The 14,640-nt window shown below is 38.1% G+C and overlaps 1 protein-coding gene across 1 annotated transcript in view; it reads right to left on the bottom strand.

Annotated features, from left to right (window-relative positions):
• ZNF385D (zinc finger protein 385D) overlaps nucleotides 1–14,640 on the bottom strand; it is a 298,572-nt gene that overhangs the window by 68,998 nt on the left and 214,934 nt on the right. Inside the window, 1 exon segment of the mRNA XM_030328864.1 lies at nucleotides 12,716–12,878. Within this exon segment, the coding sequence (XP_030184724.1) occupies nucleotides 12,716–12,878 (163 nt within the window).

The following is a 14,640-nucleotide window of genomic DNA, read 5'->3' as shown; positions in this document are numbered from 1 at the left end:
ACCAATCCTTTCTGGGTTACTGGATTTTCAATTACCAAAATTATCACACTATCACCTTAGTTTCCTGAAAGAATTAAAGCAGATTTCCAAAGTAGAAATTCTTAGGAGATGATATATGAGATTCTAATTTCTTGCAATGTAGGTAATCTTCTATGTTTATTTGATAGTTTTGTATATTCATTTAGAAAAATTAACATTTGACTGCAGAAAAAAAACCCACTTTTGTTTCTTTTGTAGTTTTTTCCTGCAGAGAATTCTGTCATTGTGTAGACAGCATTACAAAATTACACAGAAAGACTAAGGCTGGAATGGTTTCACATGCAATTCCTAAAATATCTACTATAAATTTTACATAGAGAGGTCAAAGATGTTACTTTTCAATACACATGGAGCTCTTCTGTCTGGAAAAGTAATAAAAATAACAGTATGGTTTTCATTAACAAAATGTAGACCAACAAAAAGCTTTGGCCCTTAACCTTATCTTCTTTTACCAGCTTCCATGAAGGTGAAAATCACAATAAAGATGTGAAGAGCTTAACTGTGGGCAGATACACACATCAGAATCTTTTAACAGGTCCAAGGTCTGATATGCACAGGCAAATACAGCAGCATCCTTAGGGGTGTTAAGAGTGTTTTGCAAAATAAGTGGAACTATCCTGGGTGATCTACAGACGTGGTGATGTCAATTAGCAACCCAAACTGGGGCTAGTGCTAACAAGGATTACAGGGTGATTGCGTGTTTTGCTGCCTAAGTCAAGACAGCAAGGCAAAATGAGTCAGAACTCAGTTCAAACCCTACCTCTGCTTCTTACAAATGTATTGACTTCAGTCAAGTTCTTCAACTCAGAACAGAGTTTCTTTATCTGCCAATTAAGAATGTTTATTTCTAAGAGTTAGGTACTCCCCATAACCTAGCACAAGCCTCTAGCACTAGCCTAACACAAGCCTCTAGCATTGAAGTTCTAAACCACTTGGGGCCTTTTTGTTTTGTCTTCTTCACTGAAGTGAGTCCCTAGAGCCTGGGAGTTACATCTAAAGACAGCAAATACTGAGTACATGCTAAATGTTGGTAAAATGAAACATCTCATCAAGGGAGTTATTTTAGGGATTACACACCCTTGCCATTAAGTTTAGCATACACCAGTTAATATTCATCCTTCCATCTCCCTCACATGAAAGGGTCATTCCAGCTGCCCTAGACATTCATGGTACCACTACCTGCTATCTCCTCCTGACAAATCATGGCCTATCCTGGATTATATTTTGGTTTTGCTTCTTGTTTTCCCAACCAGACTGAAGACACCTTAAGGCAGAACTCCTAATCTGCATCTTAGTTTTCATTCCTGCCTTATCTTACCCATTGCAAAAATACCTGTAGATGAGTAGGTATGACTGAATAGATGGATAAAAAACAAATAAACAACCTAGAGTTGATAAGTCAGACTCTCAAATCTCTGACCATTCAGAGAGGGGTGGGGGAGTTTTTCTTTTCTACAGGGTCTTCTACTTCTTCGGCTGCATGAAAGATACATGATTTTTTTTTTTCTTATTTTACTTAATTCCATTAGAGAGCTGGCAGGAAAACAGAAGGCAGGACAATAAATAAAATAAGGTCCAAATGGGTCAGCATCATTACTGCTACACATTCTGCATCTTGACCTTCCCCTTGGAGTTTGGCCAGGCACCAACTGTTAGTCTGAGAGTGATTGATATGAGCAATCACGTAAGTGTAAAATGTCAAGACTGCCTCTAAACTGAGTCATAACAAAAGCAAAGCAAAGTAAGGAAAGTGGCACAGATTCTACCCCACGGAGTTAAATATGCTCTCTGTCCTCAAATTTAACCTGATGTCAGAACTTATAGTTCGTACATAGTCAATCTGATTCAATACAGCTTTTTAAAATGTTCTCAACTCTCATTAGAAAGTGGAGTAGCACAGTAATTTAATGAGGAATCTGACTGCAATTATGATCATTAAAATAGTAACTTAATTTTATGCTGTCTTTGGGAAATGCTCAACCCAAGGGCTGCACATCCAAAGTCTGAGTTACACTGGTTTATATCTTTGATTCATATTATAAAGTATTTAAATATGATAGATTTCAATTAGTAAAAACTATTGACTGTATGCATTCAAATTGTTACTAAATAGTTTGGAGTGTGTGAACTTTCACTGTTAAAAGAATTCTGAGGATGATCTTCCTGAAAATAAATTAATACAGCACTATTTATTGGTACTTTTAATGTAGAACCGGTAGGTGTTTGGACAAAGACACATGGTGTAAAGGTGTATGCTCCATCAAGGAAGTGAAAATTTTATGGGGTTGACAAGTAAGAAGATACACAATTTCAATAAGTGCCAGGACAGAGCTTACATAGAAGCCTGGAAATAGGAATCAGCTGGGCAAAGAGTGTGAATTCATTTGTATGAATCCATGCACATATGCATTGGCACACAACTTGTACATCCTCTGTGCACCAGTATGTGATGTATTAGATAGGCTGAAATATAAGAAAGTGTTTTTCTAACGTGTTTTGTTTTGTTTTGTTCTGTTTTGTTTTGTTTTGTTGAGAGGGGGAGAGAGAGAGAGAGAGGAAGAGAGAGCAAGTATGAGGGAGGGGCAGAGAGGGAGACACAGAATCCGAAGCAGGCTCCAGGGTCTGAGCTCAGCACAGAGCCCAGGTGAGGCTCAAACTCAAGAACCAAGGGATCATGACCTGAGCCGAAGTAGGATGCCCAACTGACTGAGCCACCCAGGTGCCCTTTTTATTTTTTAAAGTTTATTTATTTATTTTTGAGAGTGAAAGCACGAGTTGGGAGGGGCAGAGAGAGAGAAAGGGAATCCCAAGCAGGCTTTTCACTGTCAGCAGGAGCTTGAACCCACAAACGATGAGATCGTGACCTGAGCTGAAGCTGGACGCTTAACTGACTGAGCCACCCAGGCGCCCCTAGAAAATATTTTTCTAAGAAAAAGAACGTATAGCTCTTTCTTCCCACCCTCAAGTGATTTTGTTGGGTTGGAATTAAGGACGGATATGGAGGACTGGCAGAATAGTAGTTCTGGAGCTAAATCCCTGTGATTCAAGGGCTAGATCACAAACAACTTTTGCTGCCATGTTTGAGTTTGGAATTCGTAGAACATAAATAAAAGTATAATTCTTAATTTAAATATCTATTTCAGTTTGGGTTTTACTAAGAATTCAGTAGAGGGGCGCCTGGGTGGCTCACTCGGTTGAGCGTCCGACTCTTGGTTTTGGCTCAGGACATTGTGTCACAGTTCGTGAGTTCAAGCCCCATGTCTGGCTCTGTGCTGGCAGCTTGGGATTCTTTCTCTCCTTCTCTCTTTGCCCCTCCTCCACTCACACTCACTCTTTCGCTCCCTCTCAAGATAGATGAATATTAAAAAAAAAAAGAATGCAGTAGAAGCTTTATGTCTCCTGACTGGAAGTAATGTGCTGTCGAAATGTTTCGTTCCACATTTCCTATCACTATTAGATAGCAAACTCCTCACTTTTCCAATTTAGAGACAAAGTTCTGTAATGGCCCACATGCTTTTACAGGTGCTTACTTCACATTCTGTCATATTTGATCATTGTTCAACAACGATTTTTGTTATAGTTGTTATTCAACTTTAAGAATTATTATCTTGCCGTTGAAATAGTTTATCATCATACAAGCATGTGTCTACTCAATTCCTAAGAATGACATAAAAGTAGAGGGAAAGAATCCCTCCATGAATTAAAACAAAACACATACAAACAAACAGAGACACAGATGTTTCCAGAACTGTGGCATCTGTAGGCAAAGCCACCGGGAGCTTTAATTTAATTTTTAAAATTCACCAGATGTCTGGTATTTCATAGATACTGGGTAGGTGTTTAGCTTACCAATTATTTTAAGATTTGATATTTCTGGTAAAAAACACATATACAGACTGTGTACACATACACACAACATGCATGCACACACACATACACACACAAGTTAGCGAACCAGTTGCTTTAGATTCTAACATAAAATTATATACTAGCTTGGCAAGTTACTATTAATTCCCTTCTTATCTTGCACACCATACACCTGCACCTGAACAAAGCTGGATGACGGGTCCTTTAGAAAGTTTAGGCCTCTAATTGCTTCACTCATTCATTATGTTGAGGAAGACAACATGTCCTTGTCCAGATGAATAATTCATTGTGAAATTCTTCTGTGATTCAAGGAGCAGTTTTACGTAGTATATCTAAGATAAGACCTTTATCAGCCTAATAGGACTAGCAAAATACAATTCATCTTGATTTCCTCATGCACAAGAAGAGCGGGATAGAATATTCTGTGTTATTTCCATGTCATCTCTAATACAATTTGCCATCACTGGTTCACATACAAAGATCCTGGAACCACAATATTCAAATAAGGGTTAAATTTTTTTTCCCTCCTGAATTTCCCCTCTCTTTTTCAATCCCTTTAGAGATCTGCTGCTAGCATACTCTGTTGGCACTTATCACCCATCTTGAGAAGGGAATACTTGATAAAGTCTCTTTTTTGGCCTATCTGAAGCATGTCATGAATCAGTGCTAAGAAAAGAAAAAGCAATTTAAGCATAAATGTTCTCACAATGGTGCTTCAACTCCTGCCCCAAGAGGCATACAATGGCATCCTTTATCATAGTAGTGATTGTCCCAGGGAGGTTTTGTTTGGAAGAATGGGTCAGAAAAGAAAGACCCCAGGAACTAGAACAATTTCCACAAAGCCAAGAGAGGCCATCTGTACAGTACTACATCAGATCTTCAAGTGCTGACAGTGATGTGTCCTTTTCAAATGGCTTTGTATTACTTCTTAAATTTCAACAGACCTATAGATTCACAAGCCACAAAAATGTTTGTTTCTCTTCTTGAAGTAATGTGCAATGTTGACTATGAAACCTGGTGTAGTGGGGAAATTTCAGGGACAGGCATTAAAGACAGAATCTTGCATATAAATAAGTGTGTGCTTAATATATTTTTATATAATACTTACTATACTATATCTTATATACAAATATATAATACAAAATCAAAGATATAGCTTTCTGATACCAAGCTCAGCTTGTATTTTGTTATCATTTCCAACATTTGGGACATTTGTTTGAAGACTATGTCAAGAAAAAAAACCTTTTACCATCTTCCTTACGAAAACAGAACAAAGCTAATTCCCACTTGTCCTCCATGAAAACCCACGTATCTATTTTCTAAATGACATTGGAATTAGTGTCGCCTTACAAACTATCCATCCACCACCTCTATTTCTAGTTTACCATTCTCATGATTTGGCTTCTACCTAAATAGAAGGGGGAGAAAAAAACTGTTTGTGCTTGGCTTTGCCTGGCACCAGGTCTATTGTAAACAGCTGACTCCAGAGGATAATTGTTAGGTATGAACCCGGAAAGGGAAAAACCCAGATTCTGTGACCTTATAACTGACTGACTCTCCCAAAGGGGCTTTGTTTCCCAACGTATTTGCTTTCAATCACTGGCCATCGTTTTACATCAAATATCTTTTTTTTATCATTAGAAAAGTCTCTATTATTCCAAGTGCCTGACCAAATAATGTGAATTCTAATAAACACTTAGAGTCAATTATTAACCCACAGCAAATAAATATTCTTTTGCATTCCTAGAGCTTCTCAACAATAGATTCAAGAATATTTTACTCTCAGCACCTTTGAATCAGATGAATACAATCTTCTTGGATTATAATTTTAAATTTAAAATAGAAAAAGATGGGAAAAATGGATACAAAGAAGACTAAATCATAAAGGTGAATAGTGCAAATTTAAATAACATAGTGGCTTTATCTAATGAATATATTTGCAGTTCACTGAGACTTGATAAAGAATTATGTACTAGAACCAGAAAGAAATGTTCTCATACCTTACTGGTTAGATGACTAAGGTAAATCTATATACTCAATATACAAGCTAATTAACTCATGAAAGACAGTCACCAAGGGGGCATTATAAATGTCAAGTTTTCTTTACTTGTGCAACTAGAGAATCTCAAACAAATAAACAAACTTTACGAGCTTGACTTGATGACCTTTATGAAAACTCTGAAATTTGATGAGCAATATCTCAGAATTCTTTAGACTAACAAGAACCATTGTTCTTTCATGGAACTATCTATGCATAAACAGTAAAATCTAAAGCTTTGCTATGCCCCCCCCCCATTCTAGATCAAAAACACAAAACTGATTAATTCAAGTTTTAAAACTACTTATTTATTATATTTTATATAAACAGTACTCTGTAAAAAAAATAATCAGACTAATCAAGTATACACTGTCAATGAACATGTCATGTAGCAATAAGAGAAGGCAAAGACATAAGAAATAATACTTTAAGAAGAATATGATAGAGCAGTTAGCTATGAATTCTTATGGGATTTGAGATGCAGAGAGAAAAGTGATACACTTTTAAGAGAGAAATGTAGAAGAACAGTAAGAAATGAAGACAGAAAAACAAGGTGTGTTTCTAATGGAGAATATTCCAGGCGAGCAACAGAAGAGAAGTCTGGAGAGGTAGGTTGTGGTCAAACTACAGAGGACCAAGCAGCTCAGCAAGTAGGTACATTGAAAGTTCCTGAATGGGTAGGTCCTATGATCTCCCTGTATAGTATAAATGGACTGGAGAGTGAAGGATATGGTTGTCAAGGGACAAGAATGAAGATAGCTGGACTTGCATGGAGGCTAGGGCAATTGTATGGGCAAGGCAGAGACATACAAAGACAGGTTAAAGGTAGTAACCAAGAGGGAAAGGACAAAGGATGTTTTCTGGGGATGGGAGGAGAGTGGATTCCAACAACTGAATAGATGTGAACTGAGATAAAGGAAAGTGGCATAGACAACTAGGAAGTTTCAACTCTGTGAACTGCAGGACCAAAAATGAAACTAGGAAATACAGGATGGAGAGAAATTGGAGAAGGTGGTCAAGGTTAGGCCTATTTTTTTTTTTTTTTTTTTTTTTTGGACCTGTGAAACACGGATGCTGACAAGCCACCCAAGTGAGTGACTAACCAGCCATGGAAAGTCAGGTCAAGCTTCAGGCTAGAAATGTGGAATTCTGAGATATGTAGGCACAAGTCATAGTTGAAGCCATGGAGGAATGCTGTGTTACTGCTCACCAATATCTGCTTCCCCTCCCCGGAGATGATTCTTCCTTGCCCACGATAATCAAGCTTGACCATGAGACTTGACAAAGTCAAGTGAGAAGAATATTATATGTCACTTCCATTAAGAAACTTTAAGAGCCTACTGATTCACAATCTTCTTTTTCCCCCTGGTCCAGAATTGGGAATGTCCAGCTAGTGACTGCTTCATTAGCCTAGCCTGGAGTTAAATTAACATGGAAAAAACCCACAGCTAATATGTACTGTGAGTGAGAAATAATTAGTTGTTGGAAAAGCCACTAGGATTCGGAGGTTGTTTATTACTGCAGTGTAAACCAGCCTAACTTAACTCATAGACCAAGGAGATGAATAAGATTACCCAAAAAGGCAAACTAAAGAAAGTTCAGAAGCTGACCAAGCCTGGGACTTTACCATTTTGAATTTGGTATTTGATAGGGGTAAAAATGAGTTACATTTGCTAAGTTACTTTGAGAATATTTAATTTTTGTCATTACCTTTTCTGTATAAAAAAATCATTAAAAAAACTTGCTGGATCAGACAAAATCATCTAGCCATATTTGGAAATGTTTGCTGTTTGAATTATTCTCTAATGATTAGTAACCATTCTTACATACCAACAATTTTGAGTGTTAAATATATTTTTTAAATATTATTTTTATTTGTAAATTTTTCTTTGTGTAAATTCACTAACCTAGCACTCAGATAATGATAAATAAAATTATGCTTTAATGTTAGGGAGTCTCAACTTGCCTAGAGGTAGGGGGATTAGGCTTTCTGTGAGCAGTTGGTGGTTGATCACTGAATATTATCTTTTGCTCACCATGCCAGCATGCAGACTGGCATAAGCAATGACAAAAAAAATATCCCAAAATTATAGTTAGTGAATAAGAGCTTACCTGCAGGGCATTTAGACATATTTGTTATCCCAAGGCAGCAATTAAAACCCACAATATATGATTTAGGAATTTAACAGAAACTGTCTGCCAAATTACTTTTATCAAGTAGGTTTTCAATGAAACTTTATTATGACTACTCAATTTCTTACATTTTTGAGAATCCCAGGAAACCCTCCAAATTAATGTTCTAATTCAAGTCCACACCACTTCTCGTCCTTTTCTCTGCTGTTGTCCACCCTTCTTTAAGGTTCTTATCTGTCAAACCATTGTATCCTTAGCATGTTTAAAGGCAATTACTTTTTGTATATGCTTGGATTATTTTCATTAAGAATGATTTGGTAAAATTAGTAAAATGTGATTTAATGCATCTATATCTTTATGTATGTATAAATCCACAAATCACAAAACAGCTTGCATATTAAGCAGTAGGGTTAAAATTTATTATTGAAAAATATGATCCTTGATTCTAGAGTCTTATTTCTCTCTCCTTCTGCCCCCAAAGTGTTCAACCATTCTAGGAAACTAGCTCAGAGACCCATATAGTTTTCAAGGTTGTACTTCTTCCTAATCAATATGAAGAAGCAGACAGTAATAAAAAGGACTCACAGTAGTTTTAAGAAAACTCCGATTTGTCAGCATAGGTACCTCTAATTTATTTTGGAATACAAATGGTAAGAAGGAGACATGTCTCTGAAGGCAAGGGAATTAAAAGCAAAAATGAACTATTGGGACATTGAGATAAAAAGCTTCTGCACAATGAAGGAAATAATCAGCAAAACTAAAAGGCAACCAACGGAATGGGAGAAGATATTTACAAATGACATATCGGATAAAGGGTTAGTCTCCAAAATCTGTAAAGAACTGACCAAATTCAATGCCTGAAAAACAAACAGTTCAGTGAAAAAATGGGCAAAAGACACGAATAGACACTTTTCCAAAGAAGACATCCAGATGGGCAACAGACACATGAAAAGAGGCTCAACATTGCTCATCATCAGGGAAATACAAATCAAAACCACACTGAAATACCGCCTCATACCAGTCAGAGTGGCCCGAATTAACAACTCAGGCAACAACAGATGTTCGTGAGGATGTGGAGAAAGGGTTGCACTGTTGGTGGGAATGCAAACCGGTGTGGCCGATCTGGAAAACAGTGTGGAGTTTCCTCAAACATTTTAAAATAGAATTACGCTAAGACTCAGCAATAGCACTACTAGGAATTTATCCAAAGGATACAGGAGTGCTGATTTGTAGGGGTACATGTACCACTGTTATAGCAGCACTATCAACAATAGCCAAATTATGGCAAGAGCCCAAATGTCCATGAACTGATAAATGGATAAAGAAGATGTGGTGTACACACACCCACCCACACACACACATACACACACACTGGAATAGTACTCAGCAATGAAAAAGAATGATATCTGGCCATTAACAACAATGTGCATTGAGGAGGACACCTGTTGGGATGAGCACTGGGTGCTGAATGGAAACCAATTTGACAATAAATTTCATATTAAAAAAATAAAAATAAAAAACCAATGTGGATGGAACTGGAGGGTATTATGCTAAGTGAAATAAGTCAGTCAGAGAAAGAAGGATATCATACGTTTTCATTCATATGTGGAATTTGAGAAACTTAACAGAAGACCATAGGGGAAGGGAAGGGGAAATGAGTTACAAGCAGAGAGGGAGGCAAACCATAATAGACTCTTAAATACAACAGAGAACAAACCGAGGGTTGATGAGCGTGGGGGATGGGCATTGAGGAGGGCACTTGTTGGGATGAGCACTGGGTGTTGTATGTAAGTTGTGAATCAGGGGAATCTACTCCCAAAGCCAAGATGTTAGCTAACTTGACAATAAATTATTAAAAAAAAAAGACCCCACCCTAAAACAAAACAAAAACAAAAACAAAAATGGGTAAGAAGGGTGATGAAAAGACAGGAGGTTTCTTGGGCTATTTTTCATGGATAGTTTTGTGGAAATGCCAATTTACAGATAGAATTCAGCTTAAAACATCGGGCAAGTGTTAGTCTTTCAACTATATGACCTTTCTTTCTGGGCAAAGGTCCCCTGTATTAGGAAAGCAATGCACTGCTTTTTAATTTGAGAGAGAGAGAGAGAGAGAGCAGGGGAGAGAGGCAGAGGGGAGAGAGAGAGAGAAACAGAGAGGGAGAATCTTAAACAGGCTCCATACTCAGTGTAGAGCTGGACAAAGGGCTTGATCCCACAAGCCTGGGATCATGACCTGAGCCAAAATCAAGAGTTAGACACTCAACCAACTGAGCCACCCAGAAGCAATATACTTCTGATGCTCATAGCTTTCTTCCTTTGGCTTTAGGATATCTGTACTAATTTACAGACTTTGCTATCCTTTCTGTCCTTGAAGAATTTTTTCTAGCTTCAGCTTGAAAGGGTACTTCACCATTCCAGTCATTAGGTAAATGCTGGCATCTCCACTGAGAATTTGTTTGTTTCATGTGGGTTCTCTCCCACAGCCCAATCCAAAACTTGTTTCCATTTAACTTGTGAAAGGACAGAGCCTTGATGACTCCCATCCTTTCCATTTTAGTTTCTAAGGTTGAGGGATGGAGGTATGTACTCGTAACTCATCTATGTAACAGAGAAAACACACAGGAGTCTTTCCTAAACCAAGTTAGCAACTTTCCCCTCCATGTACATATATACTTTTATTATTATTTTTTTTTACATATATACTTTTAAATGATGAGAATCCTCAGCTTAACTGGATTTTTTGCCTTTTAAAAAGGATTCAAGGTAACCCAAATAGCCTTTATTGATAAAAACCTAAGAATAGAAAAGTTTGGGGATAAGCACAAACTGTACATCAAATCCCGTGTCTTGTATCATGCTAATTTCTTTGTTCTTACTACCCACTATCTTTCTGCAAAAAAAAAAAAAATTCTTTATGGCAAACATGGCTTTAGGCATCCTAATTTGTGCCTGAATATCTGGGAGCAGAAATTACACTCATCTGCTACATTACTGCTCATTCTCCTACAGCCCCCAAAATAAAGCAGTGAAATTTCAGCTAATAGAGAAAAGATTAATGCTTTCTCGATAAGGTTTTACATCTAAATTAATAAGATGGCATAATCCAGCTCTTGCTCTGGATACCAAAGAAATCGAACATGACCAGCACTTCTTTTTCCCTTTGGTATGTTGTAACACAAAACTGGATGAATCAGAGAACCAAAGGAGTGAGGGAAAAATGCAGCCACTCAATAGACATTGTACTCAGTAGCTGCACCATGCTAGGGTACAAAGATGAGAGGTGTACTCAGCCTCAGAGAGTACTCAGGGTCCTCAGGCAGTAGGAGACATAATGTATCTACCCATAACACTCGGGTAAAGGACATGAAATATGTCATGGGAACTCGTACTGAATATTATCCCTTATAAATTCACATAGGAGTAAGCATCTCTCCAGATCCTTTGAGGAATATATAGGTGTCTAATGTGCAATGCATATAACAAAGTTGCTTTATTCTGTTCCATATTTTCGCTGCATCATTTTACATTTTCATCTGTTATGGCTGGAAGATTCTCTTCTGTTAAGATACTACTATTGACGATGATACAAATGCTTCCTAACCGTTGTCATTTGTAGGGCTTAGAAAACAACTGACGTGTACCACCCACTGTGATCTAGAAACGGATTTATTAAACATGCAGCCATGAGTCACACAGGACTTCTTTTTCTGTAAATATTGAGGACCAATAGTCTTATATTTAAAAATGCCAGCCTAGAGAAACCCCACTGGCTTCTCCTGCCATGAATTAACTGCTTATTTGCAGGAGCTGTCCCAAGAGGCCATTCAGAGGCCATTATTTCACTGTGAAGACTCTGTTAAAAAGAATAATTGGGAGGCGCCTGGGTGGCTCAGTCAGTTGAGTGTCCGACTTCGGCTCAGGTCATGATCTCACGGTCCGTGAGTTCGAGCCCCACGTCGGGCTCTGTGCTGACAGCTCAGAGCCTGGAGCCTGTTTCAGATTCTGTGTCTCCCTCTCTCTCTGACCCTCCCCTGTTCATGCTCTGTCTCTCTCTGTCTCAAGAATGAATCAACATTAAAAAAAAAAATAATTGGTATCAATAACACTTACCTGTGTATGCAGAGGGAAGGTTACCCAGCCATAACAAGCCCAGATTCACAGAGCCACTACTTAAAACAATGCAATGTTTGGGATTTATGAGAATAAGTCCTGTCAGTAATAATGCCCTTGTCTGAAGGGGCCTTCTCGATTCATCTGGCATATGCTGCAGTGTATTCACAGTTATCGACTCTGCCACGCAGTTACAGGCTAAGGGGCGGCATACAAGATGTCAATGAGACACACTGAAAGGGTTTACTTCTCAAATACGTGGCTTCAAATGCCTTTATGCTCTCGTGTTCCTCCAGAACAGCCACAGGACTGTTTCAAATGCAAAATCTGCAACATAACTAGTGATTATCTTAATCAGTTGCTGAAGGGTATTGGGAAAATGAGGGGGACACAATTACCATTACACAGAAAGATGGATCAAGCATGAATCGATGCGGCAGGAACATAAGGAAACAGACATGGGTCTAGACAAGGGAAGGAACCCCCAAACCACGATGATGACAACAACAACAAAGATCATCGCTTAACCTGTTTTGTCAGAGCTGGTATTGATGGTATTGGTAGTGATGGAGGTGAAGGTAGTCTTTGCGCTGTCCTTGGCAGTTACAGATTTCTGCTTATTTTTCATGGCTTCCAGTGCTTTGAGCTTCTTGGCATGTTTCGTGCCTTTGTAGTGGGCCGCAGCCTGGCTCTACAAAGGAGAACAAAATGAACCGTGCAATCAGGCTCATTTCTAAACTGGCATTCTCTGTATTACTGCAAATACAGACTCCCTTTCAATAATAGGTACCATTCAAGCTAATTCTGGCAGTGGCCAAACAGTAGGGTTCTATTTAGAATGATGCTAGAAAGCAATGGGATTCAAGTTCTAAAACCTCTGGACAGAAGTAAGAGATATTCCATTGTTTCTCTTGAGAGAAATGTAGCTGAACACTAACACATCAACAACATTTTCTTTGTGGAGTGGGGAAAAAAATTTGTACCCATATTCCTCTGGCTCTGCCACAGAGGATGCTGGGCTCCCAAAGATTAACAAGGGCCCCAGAAAAGAGTAGCTCTCATCTTCTTGGCTCAGGAAATGTGTTTTCTCTCTCTACAATGTGTCTTATTAATGCAATCCCCAACAGGTGTCTACAAGGAAAAGTTCACACATAACAAGGGAAGTGGGCACCCTGGAGACTGAAATTGAAGTTCGACAGTTCAAAAGCAAATGTACTGCCTAAGTCCAAATGAGTACACACAAGCTGGGCAATTTTCTGATTCTTTCTTTCTCCTTGCTTCCTACAGAGGTAGTCTGAGAAACTCATGGGACTGGCATTCCTTAAACACATGGATCTTTCATGCCCTGGTCCATGGTCAGGAGGCTCCAATGTGCTTTGACTACTTAATGGAGCCACAACAATTCTTTTACCTGTGCCTTCTGAGATTTTTTTTCTTAAACAGTAATATACATTTTCCAAAGTTTATATTTTCTTAACATGATTTTGTTGTTGTTGTTCCTGGAGAGACACATTAATTGAGATAGAAAATCATCTTAAAGAATCCTATATTTATTAATGCTTATTGGAAAACAAGGAGTCTTTGCTGCTTGGGGTGGGAGGGGTGGGCAGAGATATTCTTAGATCAGAAAGTTTCCCAGCTCAAAACCCTTAAAAAGACACCCCACAAAGAAGAAATCTCAGTGGAGGACTATGTCTGTCAGACTACCCATTGCTTCCCGTGACTTATTTAAATCCATGTTCCACTCCATGTTCTGGCTCCATTTTGCCAGAAAAAATAATAACCACACTGTCCTTTTTGTCACAGCAATTGTGGTAAGTAGGGTTGTAGTATAATGTCTTTTTGTAAATAGGCAAAGAAATAATCCACACCTTCATTTGCATCATTCTGACAAATATTCTCAAAGGACTAGGTACCCTTATTGAAAGAACACTGGACAAGGAAATCATATATTAGAAACAGTTTGAACAGAGAGGACACTCATGCATCAGTTACGAGTTTTCCAACAACACATAACATCAAAAGACATAGTGCGAGCCAAAATGTGAAGTTAAGACTTGCTATAGTTAATTGAAGAACCAATGATAGGTTGGATTGGGCTGATTCTACATAAAGAATGCCACTTTGATGAACAGAGTTGTGTCCTTTTTTTTCCTGCCTAGTTCTCCTTCTTAACAAATCGATTCCTTTGGCCCTACCTTTTGAGGGCAATATGCATTTTTAATAAAATCCACAATATAGACGGTCCTCTTCTCTAGACAGCTGGCTACACACTTTCTCTTAAAGCAAAGTTCCTCTCTTCTCTCTGTCCGCATTCCTATTCCTGACATAGAAGTGAATGTTTTATATGTAATACGTATTAAAAGACAGGGTTTATATTAACAGGGCTATCTCCATTTATACCTCATATATATATATATATTATATATATATATATATATTTTTTTTTTTTT

The sequence above is a fragment of the Lynx canadensis genome, chromosome C2, assembly GCF_007474595.2.
Source record: "Lynx canadensis isolate LIC74 chromosome C2, mLynCan4.pri.v2, whole genome shotgun sequence".
In the NCBI taxonomy this organism is placed as follows: domain Eukaryota; kingdom Metazoa; phylum Chordata; class Mammalia; order Carnivora; family Felidae; genus Lynx; species Lynx canadensis.
Note: the sequence above shows the minus strand (reverse complement) of the source record. Positions and strands in the feature narration are given on the sequence as shown.